The 24,004-nt window shown below is 47.9% G+C and overlaps 2 protein-coding genes and 9 non-coding genes across 11 annotated transcripts; 1 reads left to right on the forward strand and 10 right to left on the reverse strand.

Moving 5' to 3' along the window:
- The first annotated feature begins 1,699 nt into the window (after nucleotides 1–1,699).
- Nucleotides 1,700–3,631, forward strand: LOC146195536 (endothelin-converting enzyme homolog). The gene has a single exon (XM_084596828.1). It carries the CDS (start codon nucleotides 1,700–1,702, stop codon nucleotides 3,629–3,631), a length of 1,932 nt encoding a protein of 643 aa, XP_084452954.1.
- A 17,036-nt stretch (nucleotides 3,632–20,667) lies between these two features.
- TRNAK-CUU (transfer RNA lysine (anticodon CUU)) lies at nucleotides 20,668–20,740 on the reverse strand. Its single transcript has one exon. It is a non-coding gene; the product is annotated as a tRNA-Lys (tRNA).
- Nucleotides 20,741–20,888: 148 nt separating this feature from the next.
- On the reverse strand, nucleotides 20,889–20,961 carry TRNAK-CUU (transfer RNA lysine (anticodon CUU)). Its single transcript has one exon. It is a non-coding gene; the product is annotated as a tRNA-Lys (tRNA).
- Nucleotides 20,962–21,109: 148 nt separating this feature from the next.
- TRNAK-CUU (transfer RNA lysine (anticodon CUU)) lies at nucleotides 21,110–21,182 on the reverse strand. The gene has a single exon. It is a non-coding gene; the product is annotated as a tRNA-Lys (tRNA).
- A 148-nt stretch (nucleotides 21,183–21,330) lies between these two features.
- On the reverse strand, nucleotides 21,331–21,403 carry TRNAK-CUU (transfer RNA lysine (anticodon CUU)). The gene has a single exon. It is a non-coding gene; the product is annotated as a tRNA-Lys (tRNA).
- Nucleotides 21,404–21,551: 148 nt separating this feature from the next.
- On the reverse strand, nucleotides 21,552–21,624 carry TRNAK-CUU (transfer RNA lysine (anticodon CUU)). Its single transcript has one exon. It is a non-coding gene; the product is annotated as a tRNA-Lys (tRNA).
- Nucleotides 21,625–21,772: 148 nt separating this feature from the next.
- TRNAK-CUU (transfer RNA lysine (anticodon CUU)) lies at nucleotides 21,773–21,845 on the reverse strand. The gene has a single exon. It is a non-coding gene; the product is annotated as a tRNA-Lys (tRNA).
- A 148-nt stretch (nucleotides 21,846–21,993) lies between these two features.
- Nucleotides 21,994–22,066, reverse strand: TRNAK-CUU (transfer RNA lysine (anticodon CUU)). The gene has a single exon. It is a non-coding gene; the product is annotated as a tRNA-Lys (tRNA).
- A 148-nt stretch (nucleotides 22,067–22,214) lies between these two features.
- Nucleotides 22,215–22,287, reverse strand: TRNAK-CUU (transfer RNA lysine (anticodon CUU)). The gene has a single exon. It is a non-coding gene; the product is annotated as a tRNA-Lys (tRNA).
- Nucleotides 22,288–22,435: 148 nt separating this feature from the next.
- On the reverse strand, nucleotides 22,436–22,508 carry TRNAK-CUU (transfer RNA lysine (anticodon CUU)). The gene has a single exon. It is a non-coding gene; the product is annotated as a tRNA-Lys (tRNA).
- A 301-nt stretch (nucleotides 22,509–22,809) lies between these two features.
- LOC146195546 (uncharacterized) lies at nucleotides 22,810–23,928 on the reverse strand. Its single transcript, XM_084596252.1, has one exon. The coding sequence runs from the start codon at nucleotides 23,851–23,853 to the stop codon at nucleotides 22,810–22,812; it is 1,044 nt and encodes a 347-aa protein (XP_084452378.1). The 5' UTR covers nucleotides 23,854–23,928.
- Nucleotides 23,929–24,004: the final 76 nt, after the last annotated feature.

Raw genomic sequence — 24,004 nt, forward strand, 5'->3', positions numbered from 1 at the left:
CAGCAATCAGAATCGTGAAATAAAAACAAATGCCGTTACAAAGTATAGACGTGGCCAGTAAACTCAGACGCGAGATAGTTTATTACATATCAAAGACTTAAATATCCGTGGAAGCTATTAACTTAACAAGGACGCCATCGTCTGCATTCTGAACCTCTTACGAACAGCCGTGGTGAGCAGTGAGTGCAACTGTGACCATTCAGTGACGTGTCACCATTGCCCCTATAGAGAATGTCCCGGCTCGTAAACACGCCTAATATCCAAACATATTTTGGCAACTCTGCTATTTTCGAATGTTTGTTTATGCGAACAACGCATAAATCAAATGCGAAATTGAGAAAACAAAATGACTTGAACGATATTGATGCAGCTGTTGATGGACGCTTTTATTGCGACAGCAATACTGCTCCAAGTTTCGAGTCATCGCCTGGTCCCGGCGGAGCCACGCTTTATTTTGAACAGCCGAGGAGGAGGAGGAGGAGAAGAAGAAAAAGACTGGTAACTTACGTTCTCTCATACCCGTAAAGGATAAGCTTAAGTCTCCACAATAATGAAGCACCTTACACTGATAGGTCGTGATAGGGGAGTAATATAGCAGGCAGAAGAAGCTTCCGCCGATGCTATCGCAACTCAACTAGGGTTAACCACAACAAAGTATTTTGTGAACTGCATCATTATGAAGGGTAAATGTAAAGAACAAGAAAATTTAAGCACAGTTCTGATATCGAAACTCACCCTCGTTCAGTATCCAAAAGCCATAAACGGTGCCAACTGGTTCACATAAAAGTCAGCTATTCAAAGAACTTAAGCTGTGAAAGCAAAGCACTTTACACAATTCCACTTATACATACATTAAAAACTTATTTAAAGGTTGGGCTTCAGTGACGGGTCGTACTGTGACTGGTAAGCATGAACCTTTTTTTTTAATTCCTGTTACGAACCCCAAGCTACAAAAGCAAGAATTTTTCCCGATGTCAGATCTCGTGCTGAAAGCGCGTTCTGTTCGCGAAGAAGAAGAACAACTTTCTATCAAGAAGCAGGCATCACGAAACGTTTCTCAGAAAACGAGATCGTTTCTTCTCGTTTGGGTCTGTGGTATACTCCGGAGCCGACCGCAGCACAAAGCCTGGCCACCGAAGAAAGCGTACAGCGGCTGAACGCTGCCGGATAAGCACCAGGCGGACCGAATGTCCTCGTGCCTCTTCTTTCCATGGATCCGCGGACACGTCCACTGTACGTCTCTCCAGCCCGTAGGGCCCAACGTGGGGCGGCCGCCAAACAAGAGGCGCTGTTCACTGATGAGCTCACTGCTAGTGCAGGTCACCTGCGAATGCCAATGCCTCCATCCTGGGCCCGCGGTCAGATGCCTTTGTCGCCTCTTGATGGCAACATGCCGCGGGTTTCGCGGCCAGGCGCCAAATACCGAGAGCAGTATGCGACTGATGTGGTCACCGAATTACAAGACGAGGGTGAAGAAGAGCAGAGCCTTTTCCTGGGTATTTTCCCTCACAGCGACAAAGACAACTTAGAGTATTGCGTGTACATGGCAGCGTGCACGGCAGGTGTCTTCATGCTTCTGCTCCTAATCGAATCTGCCGCAAACGCATACTTCCAACACTGCGACCTCCCGATTGAGTGCTTCAACCTTGATATCGAGCTGGAGCGCAGCCGGAGCGTGGAAGTCGACCCATGTGACAACATGTTCGCGCACGTTTGCGGCCAATGGACGAGCATGTATCCTGACCAGCCAGACCAGTTTGAAGTCCTCACCAGCCGGCTGCTTATGATGTTGTTCAAGAACATCGACAGAGCCTCGACTAACTCGGACAGCGCAGCTGACAAGGTAGGCGCCGCTCTCTATGCCTGCGTGAGAGTGGGGGAAGACGGGGTCGACCACACCAGCACAATTCGCGACATACTGGATCGTCACGGATTACGCTTTCCAGTTGAGAGGAGTCGTTCTACCCGCGACGTGTTCCGAATTCTGGTCGCGCTGACCCTGCGAGACCTCCTCGGTGTATTCTTCCAGCTCAAGCTGATGCCATACTTGAAAACAGACAATCGGTTCGGTTTCGAGTTCAAATACGCCGAAACAATGCACAGGTACGTTACCGACGTGGAATTCATGGCGGCTTGTCTTCATGCGTATGACCCGGCGTTTGAAGACGTCCCAAAATTTGCAAAGATGCTTTTCGAAGTGGAGATGGATGTTAGAGCTATCAGAGAAATCCACTCGACAGACGAAGCGGTGCCACACTACTCCAAGTTCCAAAATATCGAGGCAATTTTTTCTAAGCATGCCGGCCTTGATGCTATAGTGAAGGCACATTGGTGGGTTGATGATATTAACGAAAATATTCCCATGGATTCCGCCATTAGTGTGGACACCGAAATTCTCATCAAGGACGATCAGGTGCTTCTTTTGCTAGAAGACTCGTTACGAGCGTACCGAACCAGAAGCGTTCAGCTGCAAAACTACATCGCGTGGAAAGTCATTAAGTACCTCTCCTACGCTGCGTCTAGCAGGATGTTTTACTGTCACAATCCGTTTGGCCGCCCTCACTGGGCATATACATTTGCCAATGCCATCAAGCGGTGCACGCAGTACATAAAGCTTGTTATGCCCTATGGACTTCTTCAGCTGCAGCTCAAGGACGTCCTCGACGATGAAGCAATCGACTATGCAAGGAATGTTGCCTACCGTATCAGGCACCAGCTGGAACTATCATATAATTCATCTTGGCTAGATCCTATCTCTGCAGAAGGTATCGTGAAGCGGCTTCGATCCATTCATCAGATAATCGGTACTGCTTCAAAATTTCGAAGTGAGTCCGAAGTCGACTCTTATTATCGGCACGTACCCCATTACAGCCCGGAGCTCAATTTTGTAGACTGGCTGGTTGTAGCCCTGCGCTCAGTGGTGTCCCACAAGAAGACTTTCCTGCGGCCTTCAGCAGGCAATCTGGTGACAGTCAGCAAAGACGACTGGGAGATCGTCGGGATATCCGTGGGTGCCTATTATGTCATTATATACCACATCATATTCTTACCGGGTACCATATTGATGCCGCCATTTATGGTCCCCGAAGGCCCAAACACGTATAACTACGGAGCTATCGGCAAGGTCATCGGTCACGAACTCGCCCACGCGTTTGATCCGGATTTCTTGGACGTGAGTCCTCGCGGAGAGAAGCACGTTTTCTACTCGCGTCACTTTTCAAGGATGCTGGAGAGGCAGCGGGAATGCCTCATCATCCAGGCGAACAAAATGACCAGGAGTGCGATAGCCGGAAACAACTCCATCAGCGAAACATTTTCCGACAACGCAGGAGTCGAGGCGGCGTACCTCGCTTACTCCGCCTTGCAGAAGCCTGATCGGCAAATAGGAGCAGGCCCTTATTCTGCTGACCAAGCTTTCTTTGCTGGAGGCTGTTATATGTTCTGTCAAGCCAAAGAGGAGTTTTCGGAGCACAACATTTACCTTCCCAACCACGTGCGCTGCAATCAGCCCTGTATCAACACGCAGGAATTCGCTGACGCATTCGGATGCAAGATGGGATCGCCAATGTTCCCTAGCCACCGGTGCGACATCCACGATAAGAAGCATATCAAGCCACAGACTACCCGCTAATTGAATACTGGCTTTCTCCCGGTGCACATTGGTCTCAAGAACCTGACATTTCTAGCAATGACTGGGCCTTTTTTTGTCGTCTAAATACTGTAGCCGTGGCACATTGACCAGTGGAAACTGTATTAAGCAGGCAGTGGTTTGCCATTAGATAACACGAGGGTGCCTGTATTAGGTTTCGCCACTGGGGACTATTCTTCCTCCTTTTGACTCAAGTGGTATAGACTGCTTGAACTTGATCGAAGAATATTTGTGTAACCCACCAGCTCCTTCTTGATTTTTCAATTCGCCTATAGAGATCCGTGCTTATATACTTGATATTAAAAGGCGCCCTACTAGGTATAGAAGCTTAAAATGTACCTTATTGGCACACAAAGTATAATCACACTAAAGATGGTACTGTTAAATACGTTATGAAGTTGCATCCTCTGGAATACTACACCAAATGGAAGACTCCCTAAGGAGTTCTATTATAATTTACGTATGTTTATTATATATATATATATATATATATATATATATATATATATATATATATATATATATATATATATATATATATATATATATATATATATAAGCAGATCAATTAAGGGGAAATGAGGGTGCTCGTTATAACGAGCACCCTCATTTCCCCTTAATTGATCTGCTTGTAGCTTACGGGGGTCTCGGTTCTGGCATTCTTGAAGCCATAGGTAGCGTAAGAGGGTTCTAGCACAGCTTTCGCCCTTGCTCTTGATCACGTTCTACGTGACGCTGGCGGTAACAAAGGACGTTCCACGTCCGCCGCCTTGGCTGAGGGTGGCGCTAGTGAACACTCTCAAGGTTCGTATACAGACAACATAAATACCCAAGAAAGTAGCAGGGGGGACAACGGCCGATGTAGCTCAGTTGGAAGAGCACCGGACGCGTTATTCGGAGGTCGTGGGTTCGGTTCCCACCATCGGCACGTTGTTTTTCTTCTACTTTGTGTTTAATTATCATTCCCCTAAACAGATTACATTACTAATCTCTGTAATTATCCAAGTAAACATTAAAAAAAAAAATAACGTACAGTACCATCCCCAAGCTTTCCTTGGCCTCGCCGACTGTTGGCTTCTTTCCTTCATAATATATATATATATATATATATATATATATATATATATATATATATATATATATATATATATATATATATATATATATATATATATATATATATATATATATATATATTTATATGACCCTCTGACTTCGTGGTTGTTCATTTCAGCTTACAGGCAGCGTGATCGCTGGTTCGCCAGTACCGTTTGAAAGATTGCAGGATGCATGCCGTATAAAGTTTAGCCATATATGGCTGCGATTTTGCTGAGATTTCGTTTCTTGGATCTTTACACAAACATATTGTCATTGTTTTGAGCTTTTAACACTTCAAAACCGTAAGCTAAGCCTCGCCAAACAAAGCTGAGTGACGTCCTCGATCCATATTCTTTGTCTACGCACGCAAAATGCAGCGTTTCGCATGAATAACTTCTGAAGCACTCATAAGGTCAATATTTGGCCAGAAACACTAAGGTCAATCATAAGTATGCACGGGTGATGTGAGCCGAACGAGAACAGCGTGCTATGGAATTGCCTGTAAGAGAGAGGTATGCAGCAGATAGCCGCAGAACACCTTCTGTCAGCCTTTATGGGGAACAAGTCTTAAGTTCATTTTGGAAATAGTCAGCGCGCACGGACGAGGACGAAGACGAGTTCATGTGTCAACTCGTCTTCGTCCTAGATTTTGGCACAGTAGTTCCAAAATGAACTATATCCAACCCGCCCAAATCTCAAGTCATAAGGGGTAATGAAAGATGGCGATCGAAACCTCTCTGGCGAAATTATCGATTTACGGTACACTTCAAAGCCTGCAGAAATCTGTAGTTGCCGATTAAACGTTGACGCAGCAAAATTTCTTGGCTCAGAAAACTTGATGCATTTTTCTTGTGCATTTTCTAACTAACTGGCAGCGGCAAATATTTGTTATTCTTTGCGTGAAAGAAGTTTAAACGTCACTGCAGAAACGAAATCGCAAGAACGCTGTGGCTGACTTCGCCAACACTGCCTCGATTACGTCAACATAAAAGAGGGTCTACTGAGATCCCACGAATAACAAGAGGAAAATAAATGTCCACTTTAGGCTGTTGCCTAATTATATTCATCAATACTTTGCAGAAGAATACATCACTGTAATCAATAACCATACAATAACCCCACTCACGTAATAACAATAATAATTATTATTATTACTATTTGGTACACAGGAAAGGAAAGGTACAATATGTCAAACTTGCTCTGCGGACACGTGATTGATTTATAGGAAGGGAAAGGTGCGATAACTGTCTCACTTGCTTTCTGTGGACACCTCAACCGCACCATAAAGAAGGGAGGAAAGTCGGAGTGAAAGTGGAAAGAGAGAATGAGGAGCCGTAGTGGAGGGCTAAGGAGTAATTTCGGCCACCTGGGTTCTTTAACGTGCGCTGAAATCGCACAGCACACGGACGCCACTTCGTTTCGCCTCCATCGAAACACAGCCGCCGAGGTCGGGTCCGAACCCGGGTACTGCGGCACAGTAGTCGGTCGTCTTACCATTGCACCACCCCGGCGGGGCCTGCGGACACGTGAAGCGCCCTAAGGGAAGGCAGGAAGGTGGGAGTGAAGGCAGAAAGAGAGAGGAGCCGTAGTGGAGGGTTGCAGAGTAATTTCGGCCGCAATGTAATATCTTTAACGTGCACAGACATTGCACTACCCAGGGATGCCTCTCCGTTTCGCCTCCATTGAAACGCAGCCGCCGGTGGTAGGGTTGAGTCCAGATGCTCCGGAACAGTAGTCAGGTATCTCCTTCACAGTGCCACCGCGACGGGGCATAATTTTTAATAATAACTGGTTCACAGGAAAGGCGCAGTATCTGTCACACCTGTTCTGTAGGCAGCTGAGGCTTGTCGTAAGGAAAGAGAGGAAGGTGGGAGTGAAAGCGGTAGGAGAGAGAGCAGTGCCGCAGTGGAGTGAGTGAGTGAAAAAAAAAATTACCGACGGTTACGTTACTTCCTAATGCGAAATTTGAGCGCAGCAAATAAGCTGTTTCACCTTTTCGATAGATTAAGGCAAATCCGCCGCCACCGATCTGGCTGATTGCCACCGCACAGGGGTTGCATTGGAGGAGGAGCGAAGAAAGGAATTAAGTTCGAGCCGGCGCTTTGACAACCGAAGACTCGCAGGAAGAGGGGGGAGGGGGGCGGCGTGTACACCCAGCGGCAAACGATGGGGGCAGAAGCGCGCGCAGCAAGCGGACAACGCGATAAAGGGAGGAGGGAAGAGATAGCAGCGACTGACTGATGCTACTGACGCCGATAGTGAGTCAACCCCAGCTGCGGAGTTGGTTTCAGGGACAACGCCGCCGATGCCGACGCAAACAATATGATACCCTCGCTTCCGCACCGCCAAGAACCAGGTCTAGCCGTGGGAAGGTGGTCACGCATTCGTCGACGTGCCGGGGCCTACGTGAAATAACCGGCGCGTCGGCAACTGAAGAGCACCCTATCCGCCACACACGAACAGGGGGGGGGGACCCTCCCCTCCTCTATCTGCATGGCGGCGACGGTGTTCTATGCAGTCACGTTATCTTGACTCTCTAGCGGCGTCAGCGGCATCCAGCGGTATCAGTCGGTCGCTGCTAGCGCTGGGGGGATGAAAGGGGGCGGAGCTGGTTACGAGGCCGACGACGACGCCGACGCGAAACCCAGGAACGGACGCCAAAGAGCTGCGCTCTAAAACATTATTGAGTAGATTTAAGGGAGGGGAATGTGTAGGAGATTGCGGAGTAATTCAGACCACATGGTGGCCTGACGTGCACTTACATCGCATCTCCCCTGATGGGGCTGGGGCAGGTAGGTCACCGCCACTTGCGGCGGGGGCTGCCACCAAATTTTTATCTTTTGTAGGCCGTCATTGCACCCGCTACCGCTTCAGTGGTGAACGAGGGCTGTTGTTGCGGCGCGCGTCTCTCTTTTCCTCTGCCTTTTCCTTCTTCTCTGTTTTCTCTTCTGTCTGCACAATCTAGCGGAGGTGGCTCAGCTACACAGCCAGTAGCAGGCCCGTGCATTTTCTTTTCCTTCTTCCTACAGCCACAACAACAGCAACAACTGATATCGCACAGTACACATACGCCTCTTCAATTCGCCTCCATAAGTTAGGTTTATACCTCGGGCGTAGCTGTTTATACCTCTACATTGCATCCTCAAAAATACCAAAACTCGCTTTCTGAACAAGAGACAAGGTAAGGATCCACTGGTACCCATGTATTTGGTTGTGGCATTAATATCGACAGCAGCTCGTAAAAAGAAATTGGAGGCTTATCAAGGTTAAGCCCAGTGGATGCGAAGCATGTTAAGCAGCTGCCTCAGTATGGATGGGGCTAAGTAACGGAGACCTGGTTTTAGGTTAATCGTCGTAGGCATCTTGACCGCATACACGCCCGACGCAAAGACGCTGGCGCGGTTGCGGGCACAGAGACTGACGCGACGGCGGGAGCGCGCCGCTTCATCCCTGGCGTGACGTCACATATCACGTGATGCAGCCATGGTGGCGCCGCCGCCGCCTTGCACGCGACGGCGCGAACCGAAGCGTGGAGACCTCCGCCGGGCGACGTCCGACGGCGCGATATGAGGCCCCATCTGCAGCCGGTGTGACGTCATCACGTGACGTCAAATCATGTGATCTCACTTCAAGGTCAATGGTGGCCACCGCCGGGAGGCAACCGACGGCGCGATATGAGGCCCCATCTGCAGCCGGTGTGACGTCATCACGTGACGTCATGTCACGTGACCCCCCTTCAGGGTCAATGATGGCCACCGCCGGGCGTCGCGCGAAGGCCCGAAACCTACGTTAATATGCTTCGCATAAAAAAAATGAAAGCAGGACGGCCGGCAAGTTAAACAGAGGCGTTTTGTCCTTTCATTTGAAAGAACCCTGCTTGATTGGAAAGAACCAAAGCGGGCTTGTAGGCTTTTGCGCCGTGAGAAAAAAATACGCAAGGGTGGAGAGGAACGTAAAGCAACGGACGGTCAGCTAAGTCATGAAGGTCTCGAGATGAGGAAACCGGGAGACTTGGTGGAATGGCAGCGCCGCAACGAGTTGCTGCAGTATGGGAATGCTGCTACATGTTGCTGCCATACAATCTATTGAACGTGAGCGGTGACATCAGACAAAAAAAGTAAAAATTGGCACGGAAAACGACACTCGCATAGAAATGGTGGCCGGAAGTGCAGTTGTTTTTCTGCACCCCAGTAGCACAATATCATGTATGTTCTCTGACGCCCTCAACACTTTTGTCAAAGTTGCAGTACACATACAACGTAAACGGCAGCGACGAATGAAAGGTGACGAGCACGCAATCGGAACTACGCGTCATTTTCTGGTCGTGCTTTCCTCGGGACACCTTTTTTTGTTCATTCTGCGCTGCCGAAGTGTCACAATTCGTATCCCCACCCAAACCCTTGCTGTCCGCAAGTCAGCTTCGGTTTGCACAAGCCTTGCACCGTATACGTCCAGTCTCGTGCCTAGACAAGAGTACAGCAGGTCGCCGACAGACGTCAATATCTTTGCCGATCTAGTTAGCCCGTGCTGTGAACTGTGCGACGAGCATGCCATTAAGACAACACAATCTGGTATTTCACAGAGTATCCGCCTCCAGTAGATCTAGCCCCTCCTATCTAGCTTGAACAATAGGGAGCTGTGCTTGCCAGCCCGGATCCGGACATCCAGCCTTCGGTCTCGATAAGAGAGCGAGAGGTTCCCGACTGCTGGCCGCTTGGAGGTGCCCAGGAAACCCGACAAGATAACTGTCCGCACTGAAAAATTAATTTTGTCTATTTTGCTCTGTGTGTGTGTGTGCGCGCGTGTGTGTGTGCGTGTGTGTGTGTGTGTGTTTGTGTGAAATGACAATGACTGTGGGAACCATATAAATGTTTCAAGAAGACTTTCGTTTTCTTATTATCAGGCTGCTGTGGGACTCTCATTTCATGCATGATGTAAATCGTTATTGCGCGGATTTGATTTCTGCTCTTTGTGTTTTGGCTCTCAGAGAATTTTAAGTGCCGAAAGGTGAATGCGTGGAATTGTTCAAAATTCTAAAATTCTTGCGGATGGACCCTATGCAACATTTATAAAAATATAGAGGACGTGGAGTTGCAGCTTCTTTACAACCTTCGCTGTCCTAAACACTTTCGCGTTACCACACAACTCGGAATACGTCCACTGCAGTACATTGACTATAAGTAATAAATGCGATATGTGTGTTCAGTATCACAAAATGAAGTAAAGCGATAAAGGAAACTGTACCGCAATCTGATTATATGCAAGTTGTAGTAAAAACAACTATAGTATACGTGCCGTGACAACATTGGAATCATGGTGGAGCCAGAGCCCTACACTCCTTGTTTTTCTTAGTTGTCACCGACAATTCTGTTGGAGTGGTAAAATGGGCTCACTGGCTCTCTTTGTATACGTGTGTGTTGATCCACGCTTGTTCAACGGGCGTACTTATCGGACAGGAATGTCCAATTAGCCTCTGAGGAGAGGGAAGTGTATCTCCTTGGAGAATTCCAGCAGTTCACTGAGATGTCAGGATAAGTAGTCTCGACAGATTCATGAAATGATTCTGCACCTTTTCATCGCTTTAATCACACGAAAGATAATCACGTGCTGGCTGACGTATTGGCGCGTATTCACCTGATTTTGCATGGTGGTTAGGCCTAGCCCCCAAGCTCTTGAATCGCATACATGGGGCAGCGATCATAGCTTGGTCTTAATCTGTGTTATATAACCACGACTGTAGAAAGTACGCCCCCACGTTTCATACAATTTACGGTATAATGCATCTGAGGACAAGTCACATCTGACCGTGGATCTGACGAATCTTTCAGTTCTTGATCACCGGTAGGTTCAATGTGCTTTTTGCCTCTTCCCACTTGGCAGGCTACAATCCGCTGCATTTTTAAATGTTTTTTTTTTTTGTTCACACTGGAATACTCACAGCGTTATTCGACCCATATCCAGGGGCTAATTTAGCATTAAAAGTTAGCTGGAACACTGAGAGAAAAGTCCCTTTTACTCATTAAATGAGTCAAAAGTTCACAACATTTCAAGCGAAAACACAACCCCACACAGAGACATTTGTATCCTTGAAATAAATTCATGCTCTACGTTCACATGTCGATCCGAAGCATTTTAAAGAATTGCACACAGTCTATTTTCATTAGAACATCATCAGCAACGCCATTCTAGGCTAAAGCCCCATTGCAGCCTATTATTCTTTGCTCGCATGTATTACCACACACTGCCAAATTTAAACATATAACGCTAACAGCTCCATTCTTCGTTTATGACGTGTTAAGATATGCGGCAGTGGGTCATTTTGCAATTTTTATAAATTGTTGGTGCTATCTTTTAAAACATATATGCGCGGAATAGGTGAATTGCGCACTCTCCCCCTTTCTCAATCTGCTAATGACATACTTCTCCAAGAAGAAAATGGTTATATGGCGCCCTGAGAGGTCACAGGGCTGTAGATGTTGGCACTGGCTGAGTTCCTGACGGAGGAAAGAAGTACAAATAGAAAAAAAAAGGTCCAGCTTCTCCCGAACAATTGCTGATCCCCGACGGATGTATAAACAACGTCAAAATGTCGTTGGATGTCGCTCATCGCCACACTCCGACCTCAATATACCAAGGCACAAGAACCTTTAAAATCAAGAATAAAATGACCATCTAATCAGTCTTGAGGACACCGCTGAGATACCTAAACACAAGCAGCTTTTTAAGCTTCGTCAGGTTTGTTTACCTCAGGGTTGATATTGCCGGAGCACTACAGAGAGTATATCTACGATAACGCAGCACCCACAGCCAAGACCCATGAACAACATCGATCAGCTATTTATTATAAAGCTATCTCACAAATAGCAATGAAGTAATTGGTTTACCGCCTTGTACACCCAATGCATGTTGTACAAAACTGTATTTTAAAGCTATTATAAGCCTCTACTAGGGACCTGTTTAGATACATCGGCGCCGTTGAAAGAGTTTATCTAAATCAAAACGGCTAACAATTTAACGACTTTTAGACTATTACTGAATTTGTGTAACTGCGGCTGTAACCAGATCTATTTACATTTCGACGTTTAGAGTCTTATTATCCGGTCTGTATTACCGTTTTTGCTTAGCTGCATTACACGATCTTAGGCGGCGCGATCATACAAACCACCAGCCCGGTTTCAGGCGTTCTTTTCTGGTAGCTTAGCGTGAAAAAGTTCAGCACCATTTCCGCATCATGCTACTGCATACCTTTTTCGGCGCCATCCCCGGCCGAGGCGAGTCGGCATCCTAAGCAGTTGCACGTAGCCTGGCCCGGCCACTCGAGCAGGAGCGGCGGAATTCGTGACTGAGCTGCAGCCAACAGCTGTGGCCCTCAGAGCTTAAAGCTTTCGCGAGCACGGCAGCAAGCGGACCTGCGAGCCTTCCCCTTTGTTCGCAGCTTAGGAGTCGACGTCTTTGTCTGGGGCGCAAATCACTACTCAAGCGACACCTGTCACTCAAGCTGCGATCGCAGCCGCCACCCTGGCTCTGCGCAACCGCGCGCTCCTCACTCAGCTCTAGTTCGGGCAGATGGCACTACCGCACCATCGCTGCTGGACGAAATGGAGCGAGCGAGTCCAGTGTTTGGCAGCTCGTGGACATATGAAGCCTTCCTCGACGAGGTTAATGAGTCGCTTTGTTTGGGGAGCCGTGAAGACGTGTGCTCGAGCAGCTTCCGCATCTCTTCTCGTTAACCGGCCATGCCTTCCCTTTCTTCCGTCCCTCTCTGCACATTTATTGCTGTTTGTTGTCCTGTCTACAAAGCTTCGTTTACTTATATTATCCATCTAGTCACTATGGTAGCGGCTGCGCAGAGAACTTAACGACCCTGTCACGACCTCGTGACTAAAGGCTTGCCCATTGCAACATATTTGCTAAAATGAAACGCACCTTTCGTGGATGATGAATGAAGCTGGCGCCGGCAGTAGCAATCAAAACAGGGGGATCAAAATGGGAAAACACACACAGTCGAAAAGACCGCGAAGCCAGGTACCGCAGCTGCATCGAATTTTACTGTCAGCAGAAGCGAAGGATGTCTACCGCGGTGGCCCAGCGTTAAGGGCACTCGACTTCTCTGCCCTGAGACGTAGGACCGAGTCTTTTCGATGGAGGCCAAAAGCAAGGCGCCCGTGTACTGTGCAGTGTCAGTGCACGTTAAAGAACCCCAGATGGTCGAAATTTCCGAAGCCCTTCCACTACCGTATCTCTCATAATAACTATAATAATAATAATAATAATGGTTCACTACAAGGTAAAGGCGCAGTATCTGCCACACTTGTTTCTGTGAACACCGGAAGCGCGCCGTAAGGGAAGGGAGGTAGGTGGGAGGGAAAGTGGAAAGAGAGAAATGGGAGTCGTAGTTTAGGGGCTACGGAGTAATTTAGACCACATGGGGATCTTTAACGTGCACTGACATTGCACAGCACAGAAGACGCCTGAGTCACTTTTGGGCGTTAAATCACATAACCGAAACCAAACCAGAAGGGGAGGAAGCCGCTTTATTTCTGCAATCAGGTGTGACGCCGGTTCGAGTCAGAAGTGTGTAGTTAGGGCTCCTGTTGATCGGCAGCTCGTGCGTTTGTCTTAATAACGCAAGCCGCAAGGCCGCGCTGCTATGTCCTGCATTTTCGTACAAGGCCTGTATCAAAGGTCAATTTTGCTTCTTGTTCAGTTAGCAAGTGCGGAAGTAAAACACTGAGCCGGAAATAGCAAAAACGCTCAAAGTAGAGACCTTTGCAACGAGGGCCCCCTGGCCGTTCGCATATAATGCTCGCTGGGTAGTTGTGTGCACCAGACGACAACACGGTGGAAGCGGCAACAGTACCTCGGCCCTCGGCCTAGGTACTGTTGCGTGTCTGTCGCCAGTAATACTTACTGTACCGCCCATCCCCGTCTGCCTGCCGGTAAGCTGGTTTTCAAATACGTTTGTTTTTGCATGACGACCTCGGCGGCAGTCCGTACCGTGCCTAGGACTTTCGAGATGCCTTACATAGCGTCATAGAGCTCAGGGATGTTTGTTCCATCGGACATTTGCAGGTGTCCTATGTGTGGATCGTGACATGCAAGACAGCGCTGGTCAAAGCTAAGCTCGTGAGCTCCGAAGAGCTACAGATGAAAGTCCGTTGGTATCTTGGTATTAACCCTGATTGTGAAACTCAAGCTTCTTGGGCTCACCCAATATATGGAAGACCTTTAGGTCCGTGACGTCTTCCGTGCTTGTAGTAGTTACTTCCATCACAGTGTAACATTGAAGAGTATCGGAAATGAAGGGGATGCGAGCTTTGAATCGTGATCAAGCAGGGTAGATTTTCATGACGCCATGGCTCAACATTAACTGCTTCCCGATGTTGTCGCCCAGGGAGAGTATCGGACGAGCCACGTCTGGGCCGTCACAGTGAAAGATGCCGCCGCATTGAAGAAAATTACCGGCATCGTAGAGCTGCGTGTAAAGGAAAGCCGCTGCCTTGTAATACACCCGGAAAACCAGGATGTACGCCTCAAGCTTCACTGGTTTCTTCACAACGTGCCGGATGAGGACCTGCGTGTTGCTTCGCACCGTATGGGAATGTTGCGGAAATCGCCCGGGAGCGCTAGTGTGTGTCCGATGTGGCTGATAAAGAATCTACCACCAGTCTCATCCCAATCCAGTCAATAGCGCGCGTGACGCTTGGCGACTTGCCACACCAGCTCAACATTGGCGGTGAATTGGCACTTGTACAGAGTAGACCACTTCTTTGTCTGCGCTTCCGCAGCACAGGACATATTCGATGCGAGTGTCGGGACTCGCGTTGCGGAGTCTGTCCAAGGTTCTGGCATGAGAAATCGAATTGCGCTCGCACTTATGCAAACAATGTTGGTCCCGGTACCAGCAAGGACTCCTCTGAGCTACTGATGGACGAGGTGGAGGCAGAAGAGGCAGCAAGTGTTACCGTATGACCCGTAACACAAGGTGGGCTTTCATTGACTCCTCTGACGATGGGGAGTGCAATTGCAGCCAGTGTAGATGAACAGCGCGGCCCTCTGCATTTTCTGGGACGACGCGCCGAAGGACGTCACGAAGGCTGAGGCCAATCTGAAGAGAATATTGAGCCTGCGAACACAGTGGCCATGGAGATCAATGTGTAGGCCGCCACCCACACCGCTGCTAAGCACCCACACGAAGAATGTGTCGGAGAGAAACTACAGACTGATGGTGTGAGTGATGAGCCACCGCCAAAGACTACGGGGACTCGTCGCTTGACTTTTGTTCGAGCCACGGTAGGCGGGGAAACCGCCTCCGTAACGTGTGCTCTGTTCTTACGTTTACGTCCCCCTTTTTCGTTTCACATTTTGTGTCGTTGGATGTGTCCAGCTGACAGTTTGCGGGGGTCTGGGGCTGCCTGGGGGGGGGGGGGGGATGCCAACGAGCTGCGACGGCTGCACACGGACTCTTAGAATCGCGGTGAAGTTCAATGTGCACTGTGAGTCTAGGTATTGCTCGTTGGATTATGTTGGGCACTGTATGTTAATGGCGATGAAAGTGGGCACAGCTTTGCACCCAGAAACACTAAATGTTCGAGGCCTCAGTGCTCGAAGTCAATGTCAGCTAAATCGCCTCTTGCTGGCAACACGCTCGATATTTAAGCTATCCAGGAAACAGATAGATAGCGAGGATTGTACAGACTGTAGGGTGTCCTTTTTTTCGCCCAGCCTTTAGTGTTCGGGTTTTTCATTTTGTTGGCACCTCAGGCGGGAATGTTACTTTTGTGCCCGATAATTTAGCCATTATAATTGAGTCCGTCTTTGCTTCTCCCAATGGACGTCTTCTTGTCGTTGAGTTTTCTTTTTCCAATTGAAGTTGCCGACCAATCTATGTTTATGCACCAAATGAAGAATCAGAGCGCAAGGATTCCTTTAGCCGTCTGGAAAATATTGTTGTTGGTAACAAAACAGTAGTCCTTCCGAGGGATTTCAATTGTGTCTGCGCCCTCGCTGATCTATTGAAGCTTTAGCCAGTACGAGACAAAAGTGCACTGTTGTTGAATTCTCTTTTAACGAACATGTCTTAGAGGAAATAGGTCAGGTTTTACGCAAGGAAACAGTCCGCCGCATACTCATTTTCAGCGTGACAGTCACGCGCGGCTGGATAGGCTATGTGCAACCACAAAGCTTGTGTGTCTCTGCACGAAGTATGAAGTGAAGCCCATTTCATTCAGTGACCACTGCCTTGTAATCGCAACCTTTGGTGCTGAAAAGAAACACATTGCATTTAGCCGGCATCAGTGGAAATTTAATGCGAAGCTGTTGGCAGACGAAAGTTCCGTTGATGAAACTGCAGATGAAGTAGACAGCCGTCTTGAACCAAAGTCTGGCAGCTTGGCTGTTCAGTGGTGGGAAGGTTTTAAGGAATGGGTGAAACGAAAAGCAATAGAAAGCACATGTCTTAATAAGCATGAAGAGAGGGGAAAAAAACAATTGCTCGAGAATTTAGAATTTTTGATAAGCATGGAAAGCTACGAGCCAGGAAAGTTTTTGAAAGACTTAAAGGGGGAATGAAACGGCTAGAAAGGTCACTGACAAACGTTTTCAATGCGCAGAACAAATGCTTCCGAGCATTCGTTCAAAGTAAAACTCATCGGAAAAAATCCAGCGATTTGTTATTAATTTTTAAAAACAGCGTTTTTTGAAATTCGCGGGCTGCGCCATTTCCGCGTGGCGGCGAAATTTGGGACTATTCTGCCGTGATTTCCTACGTCACCAGTCCCAGAGTGACAGGCCACGACAGGCTGCCATTGGCTGCAGCCGCGACGCCCACTACGTCACTGACACACTTCCGGTAGCTGCGAAAGTCGTCTGCTCGAGTGCTGCAATGCATGCGTGAACCCGAGCTTGGCGTTTCGGTTCGCGATGTTAACCGAAAAGGTGGTGGCATCCGACTGAAAGTGCGCGTCGGTGCAGGAGTGCGAAAAGAGCACTAGCTGGTCCGATTTAACACCGCACCGATTAAATAGGCAGCACCAACCTTTATGTACCGACCGACGGCGCAGCAACGTACTGTAGTCCCGTCTCGTCTTTGCCGCATCGACCATTTGTGCGGCGTGTTAATAATTAAATGGAACGTGCGTCAAAAAAAAGGTGTACCCTCAGCTTCATCGCGAAAGTACACAAATTCGCACCGCTTAAGTGCAGCACCCGATGCCGCCAGGCGCCGGCGCTGCTGCCGACGGCACTCCGGTCATGCGCTGCTCCCTGCTCGTCGATAGGCCTTGTTTCTTTTGCATCGCAGCCACGGCGGACGGCATTTTAGAATCGTCCGCTTCGCTGCGTCTCTAGTGTAGTCGCTCGCGTGCTCCTGTGCACGATTCTTGCGTGTAGCTTCGGAAAACAGTGACAACCTGCGCTGCCGAACTGCATGTGGCGAGCTGCTTTGCTCATGTTTTGCGCCGTTGTTTCTGGATCGGCCGATGCGTACACATGAGATAAAACACGCGTGCACGTTACGCACTGGCACTTCCTAAACTATGTGCGTCCGACTGAAAATGCGCGTCGGTGCAGCAGTGCGAAAAGAGCATGCACGCAGGTCCGATTCAACACCGTACCAATTAAAAAGGCAGCATCAACCTTCGTTTAAATGAAACGTGCGTCAAAAAAGGTCTGTCCTCAGCTTCATCGCGAAAGTACAGAAATTCGCACCGCGTATGTGCAGCACCGGATGTCGCCAGGTTACCGCAGAGATGCCGTCCGCGGGCGCTGCGACCGACGGCACTCCGATCGTGCGCTGCTCCCTGGTCGTCGCTAGGCCTTATTTGCATCGAGGCCACGGCGGACGGCGTTTTGGAATCACCCGCTTCGCTGCGTCTCTAGCGTAGCCGCTCGCATGCTCATGTGCGCGATTCTTGCGTGTCGGTGCGAAAATCAGTGACAACCTGCGCTGCCGAACTGAATGTGCCGAGCTGCTTTGCTGATGTTTTGCGCCGTCGATTCTGGCTCGGACGATGCGTACACATGAGATAAACACGCGTGCACGTTGCGCATTGGCACTTCCTAAACGATGTGCGAAAGGACGTCAAAAAAAAAAAAAAAAAAACACTACACTATCTTTTTTGTTAATCTCAATTTTAAGATTCGCGGACGAATAATTCGTGCTCACCTGCCATCCGATATCCAAACTCTGTAGCGACCATCAGTCCGTGCTCTCGTCGGTGATACGTACGCGTATACATTCCATTCGTTATGCACAAGAGATGCATCTCGCCGACCATAATGAAAGCAGCTCCGGACTAAAAGTGACGACGACATATGTTTGCACGCGGGCAACTCGCACGCTCGATCGTCTGCCAGCATCCATGCAGAGTCGATGCTATCGCGTCAACTCCGCGAGGGGTCACCGGCCGCCGTTGGTCAAACCGCAGAAGACGGTACCAAAGAGACTGACCCAGGCAGCGCGAGAGAAGAAAGCGGTCTTGTAGAAAGCCGTGCTCGGCAGGAGTGCACGCTAATTTGCGCTGAATGGGACAGGGATATGAAGGGAAGTGCTCCCTCCGCGGCGGCCGCCGGTATGTGTGAACTCCCACCTGCAGGTATGCGCTCGCGAACGACCCGAGTCGTTCAGGCTGCTGTAGCACACAATTCCGAGAGGTCAAGAAACTGAAGACACCGGCGGCCGAGGAAGACAGCAGACAAGGTTGAAAGCTATGCAAACGCAGACGGGACGAGAAAGGCAGACCGTGAATGCATGAACGACTCTCGGGGGAAAACAGGCGCGACGACCGGAAGTCTGAGAACCGAGCGTCACCCGATGGCGCTTCGTGGGCGGGGCTAGCGGGGCGGAGTTTCCGAGCTGTTTTCTGTTTTTTTTTCTGGTGTCTCGGAGTGTTGAGTTGAGGGGAGCGAGGAGGAGCGCCATTTTTAATCGCCGATATCTCTGGTGTTAATGAAGCTAGCTAAAAAATTCATGCGGTGAATTGACCTGTGAGGGAGTACCTATCTCTCGACCGATTTGTTTTACCCCGTTTTAGGCATTGCATGACCCCTTTAAGACAGTGAAAAGTCAAGTTGAAAAAATTGGCACAGAAAGATACATAGGTGTTCGACGATACGCTCGATGTCCGATAAATTGTGAGTACTGTCGAAACGAGCACTGCCGGATGAAAAACGTTATGCTCGCCAGAAAAAAATCACTCGAAATAAGAACTGAGCTGAAGTCACATGCAATGAGAAGGTTATCCAGAAGGTAGTTATCGAACTCTTCAGAGATATTCTTGGTTGAAAAGTGTGCTATGGATGATGCCTTTTTGGGTAGAATTCCTGCCCTTGCTGCCAAGGATCGAGGATGAAGCGCAGATGCGCTTTGAGATGCCCATTGGTGTCAGTGAAATAGCCTCCGCAATAGATGAGTTACAGATCGGAAAAACCCCTGGCCCGGATGGATTAAGTGCCGCATTTTATGAAACGTTTAAAAATACAATAGCTCATTTTCTGCTCGTGGTTGCTAACGAAGCTTACGAGCGGAAAAAAAGTTTCAGTGTGTAATTTACTACGTCACACGTGATTCTGATTCCTAAAACAGATGACCCGGAGAAGAATTTTGGTGGGGTCTTATCGACCGACAAGCCTCACCACACTAGATTACAGCATATATATTAAAGTATTAGCAGAGAGATTACAGAGCATGATCAAGATCTTGGTCGGACCACACCAGACCTCTGGCATCAAAGGACGGACAATAGCAAAAAATATTCACGTCACTCGTAGTGTCCTAGGTAGCTGTGACGCCCTCGGGGACGGCATTACGAAGATTCGACTGGACCTGGCGAAAGCCTTTGATTGTGTTTCACATGTTCTTTTCTTCCATCCTTGGCTACGCGAACGTAGGACATGTTGTAGCAGGTGTGAGGATGGCCTATGCTAACTATACCACGCGTATTTGTGTAAATGGTGACTTGACTGATTTCATCCGAGTGCACACTTCAGTGAGGCGAGGATGTGCTCTCTCGTCGCTATTGTTTGCAGCATATGTTGAACCACTCTGTCTGGCAAATACTTAAGAGTAATTTTGTGTCGGGTTTTCAACTGCAGTGTGAAAGTGCTCGTCTATTCAGACGATATAGTAATTTTTTACTCAATACACCTGTTTAATAACTGTTGCAAACAAATTTGCTGCATGATAAACTGGGACACGAGCTCTAGGTTATGGCATGGAAACAGGGACAATGTGCGGGAACTCTTTGCTCGGTTGCAATAGTCCGTGTTGACGACGTGGTATCATGGCGTCCCTCTTGAATTTTATCGGGATCCCAGCGAACGACGGAGCGAAGAAGCCTCACGGGCGAAGAAAACGGTAGACGTGCGGCAGGGGACACAGATGTCAATGCATTCATGTGCCTTTGTTTGTAATCTTTTCTTTGTTAGAAACATCTGGTACCTACATAATGTGAAATGCGCATTCCAAACAAACACACAAAACATTCACCGCGATTTATCTGTGTCTATCTGGTCGTCGACGTGGGGTTCACCGCGATTTATCTGTGTCTATCTGGTCGTCGACGTGGGATCGAACCGTCGAATGAATTTGTTCATTTCTGACAAACGGGGGGGGGGGGGGGGGGGGCTGGTCTTGTCCATTTATTTCTGCCCCAAGTTGTCTCACGGTTGATGTTTCTCCGTGATCAGTCTGACAACGTTTTGCGCACCGTTATTCAGTTACGGCTGCAAAGGCTTCTCCGAGAAATAATAGAGTCTTCTTCGCGGGAGAATATGTGTGGTGGAGTTGTGAGGTGCACAAGAGAGATTGTACCGCTAATGGTTCTAATGGTTCGCTAATGGTTTTAAAATAATGATAAAAATCATTACCTTGAATCGCTCTTCGAGCTTTTCATAATCAAGACAATGAAAAATAGAAGCAGCGCCCAACGTGGGGCTCGGATCCACGACCGTGAGATTAAGAGTCTCATGCTCTACCGACTGAGCTAGCCGGGCGATGCTGCAGAGCTTAAGTTTGGCTCTATTTATTGACAACGGAAGAAGAATAAAGTGCGCTAATGGATCTAAAATAATGATAAAAATCATTACCTTGAATCGCTCTTTGGGCTTCTTTCTTGATCAAAACAATGAAAAATAGAAGCAGCGCCCAACGTGGGGCTCGAATCCACGACCGTGAGATTAAGAGTCTCATGCTCTACCGACTGAGCTAGCCGGGCGATGCTGCTGAGCGTAAGTGTGGCTCTATTTATTGACAACGGAAGAAGAATAAAGTGCGCTAATGGATCTAAAATAATGATAAAAATCATTACCTTGAATCGCTCTTTGGGCTTCTTTCTTGATCAAAACAATGCAAAATAGAAGCAACGCCCAACGTGGGGCTCGGATCCACGACCGTGAGATTAAGAGTCTCATGCTCTACCGACTGAGCTAGCCGGGCGATGCTGCAGAGCTTAAGTTTGGCTCTATTTATTGACAACGGAAGAAGAATAAAGTGCGCTAATGGATCTAAAATAATGATAAAAATCATTACCTTGAATCGCTCTTTGGGCTTCTTTCTTGATCAAAACAATGAAAAATAGAAGCAGCGCCCAACGTGGGGCTCGAATCCACGACCGTGAGATTAAGAGTCTCATGCTCTACCGACTGAGCTAGCCGGGCGATGCTGCAGAGCGTAAGTGTGGCTCTATTTATTGACAACGGAAGAAGAATAAAGTGCGCTAATGGATCTAAAATAATGATAAAAATCATTACCTTGAATCGCACTTTGGGCTTCTTTCTTGATCAAAACAATGAAAAATAGAAGCAGCGCCCAACGTGGGGCTCGAATCCACGACCGTGAGATTAAGAGTCTCATGCTCTACCGACTGAGCTAGCCGGGCGATGCTGCAGAGCGTAAGTGTGGCTCTATTTATTGACAACGGAAGAAGAATAAAGTGCGCTAATGGATCTAAAATAATGATAAAAATCATTACCTTGAATCGCACTTTGGGCTTCTTTCTTGATCAAAACAATGCAAAATAGAAGCAACGCCCAACGTGGGGCTCGAACCCACGACCCTGAGATTAAGAGTCTCATGCTCTACCGACTGAGCTAGCCGGGCGATGCTGCAGAGCGTAAGTGTGGCTCTATTTATTGACAACGGAAGAAGAATAAAGTGCGCTAATGGATCTAAAATAATGATAAAAATCATTACCTTGAATCGCACTTTGGGCTTCTTTCTTGATCAAAACAATGAAAAATAGAAGCAGCGCCCAACGTGGGGCTCGAATCCACGACCGTGAGATTAAGAGTCTCATGCTCTACCGACTGAGCTAGCCGGGCGATGCTGCTGAGCGTAAGTGTGGCTCTATTTATTGACAACGGAAGAAGAATAAAGTGCGCTAATTGATCTAAAATATAGATAAAAATCATTACCTTGAATCGCTCTTTGGGCTTCTTTCTTGATCAAAACAATGAAAAATAGAAGCAACGCCCAACGTGGGGCTCGAACCCACGACCCTGAGATTAAGAGTCTCATGCTCTACCGACTGAGCTAGCCGGGCGATGCTGCAGAGCGTAAGTGTGGCTCTATTTATTGACAACGGAAGAAGAATAAAGTGCGCTAATGGATCTAAAATAATGATAAAAATCATTACCTTGAATCGCTCTTTTTGCTTCTTTCTTGATCAAAACAATGAAAAATAGAAGCAGCGCCCAACGTGGGGCTCGAATCCACGACCGTGAGATTAAGAGTCTCATGCTCTACCGACTGAGCTAGCCGGGCGATGCAGCGGAGCGTAAGTGTGGCTCTATTTATTGACAACGGAAGAAGAATAAAGTGCGCTAATGGATCTAAAATATTCATAAAAATCATTACCTTGAATCGCTCTTTTAGCTTCTTTCTTGATCAAAACAATGAAAAATAAAAGCAACGCCCAACGTGGGGCTCGAACCCACGACCCTGAGATTAAGAGTCTCATGCTCTACCGACTGAGCTAGCCTTTTTTTTTTTTTCTTTATTGCCGGACAATGTACAGTTTACAAAAGATAAAACACGCCAACCTGTCTTCATCTGGCGAGACAAATTAAAATTTCTTCAGGCACATTAACTCATCAAATACATCGATCCACTCAGGAGGTTCGGGTAATGCCTGATACACTTCTCTCATGTATACCATACTCTGAATAAAATTTTCGCGTACAGAGAGAACATTTGGATCTGCGTGACGCACTGCCATTCTTGTTTGCCACAGACTGTGAAGGCCTAGGAGCATAAGCATGTCATAGGGAATTTCATCACTTTTCACTGGGAGAAACCGGATGCCGTAGGGTGTAATGGGCAGCTGTTTCTTTAGAGTTCGTTGCAATATGTCCCAATGGAAGATAGGGTCCCAGCACTCGATGAAAACGTGTTCAATTGTTTCCGCTTTTTTGCACAATAGACAATTAATTGTCCATGGAACGAATATGCCCTTCTGGTGTAGCCATGCTTTTACGGGGAGGGTGTTCGTGTGTAACTTAAAAAAGAAGGATTTATTGTGAGGTCTAAGTGGCATTCTTTTGACCCTCTTCAACACGTCCCCTCCTGGGCCTTCACAGTAAATGACTCTGTACAATGGAGCTGGTAGTAGGCTTTCCAGCAAGTCAGCATACAATTTCTTTTTTGTAACAGAACACAGGTAATTCAATGAAAACCGAGCATGCAGCATACGGAAAGAAACCACAACTTCATGAAAGTAGCCAGTCACGCGCCGGCACCTTATATCACTGGTTGTAACAATGAATTCAGGCAGCGCTCTCGCGAGTCGAACTTGCATAACTGTGCGCAAAAAACTGTCCCTTTGATCCCGTAGAAAAAAACGTGACACAATCTGCCTAATAAACAAATGAGATAGGCCCAGGCCTCCATCGCGGACTGAGCGGAAAAGATTAGTGCGGCTGACCCTCTCCCAAGTTGAGCCCCATATAAATACAGCAAAAACTCGGTGCATTTTCTGTACATTGGCACGGCTCATGCACAGCACCTGCAGCACGTACCATACCTTAGCTATCAAAAACAAATTGCACACAGTAGCACGCGCAAACATTGAAAGGCCACGACCCTGCCAATTTCCCGTCTTCTCCCTCATTCTATCCGTTGCCTCACTCCAGTACTCTGCGGGATTGTGATAGTGCTCGAGTGGTACACCAAGATACGTCGTTGGTGTGGTTATCCAATTCATACAGGCAAACCTATCTAGCTTAATGTCCCAGTTGCCATGCCATATACCAACACTTTTT

The sequence above is a fragment of the Amblyomma maculatum genome, chromosome 3 (genome assembly GCF_055883805.1).
Source record: "Amblyomma maculatum isolate TAMU_Amacu chromosome 3, ASM5588380v1, whole genome shotgun sequence".
Lineage (NCBI taxonomy): Eukaryota > Metazoa > Arthropoda > Arachnida > Ixodida > Ixodidae > Amblyomma > Amblyomma maculatum.

Bases quoted from the DNA above. Each gene is read 5' to 3' on its own strand.
- LOC146195536 (XM_084596828.1), top strand. From the start codon at position 1,700: ATGTTCGCGCACGTTTGCGGCCAATGGACGAGCATGTATCCTGACCAG.
- LOC146195546 (XM_084596252.1), bottom strand. From the start codon at position 23,853: ATGAGGGAGAAGACGGGAAATTGGCAGGGTCGTGGCCTTTCAATGTTT.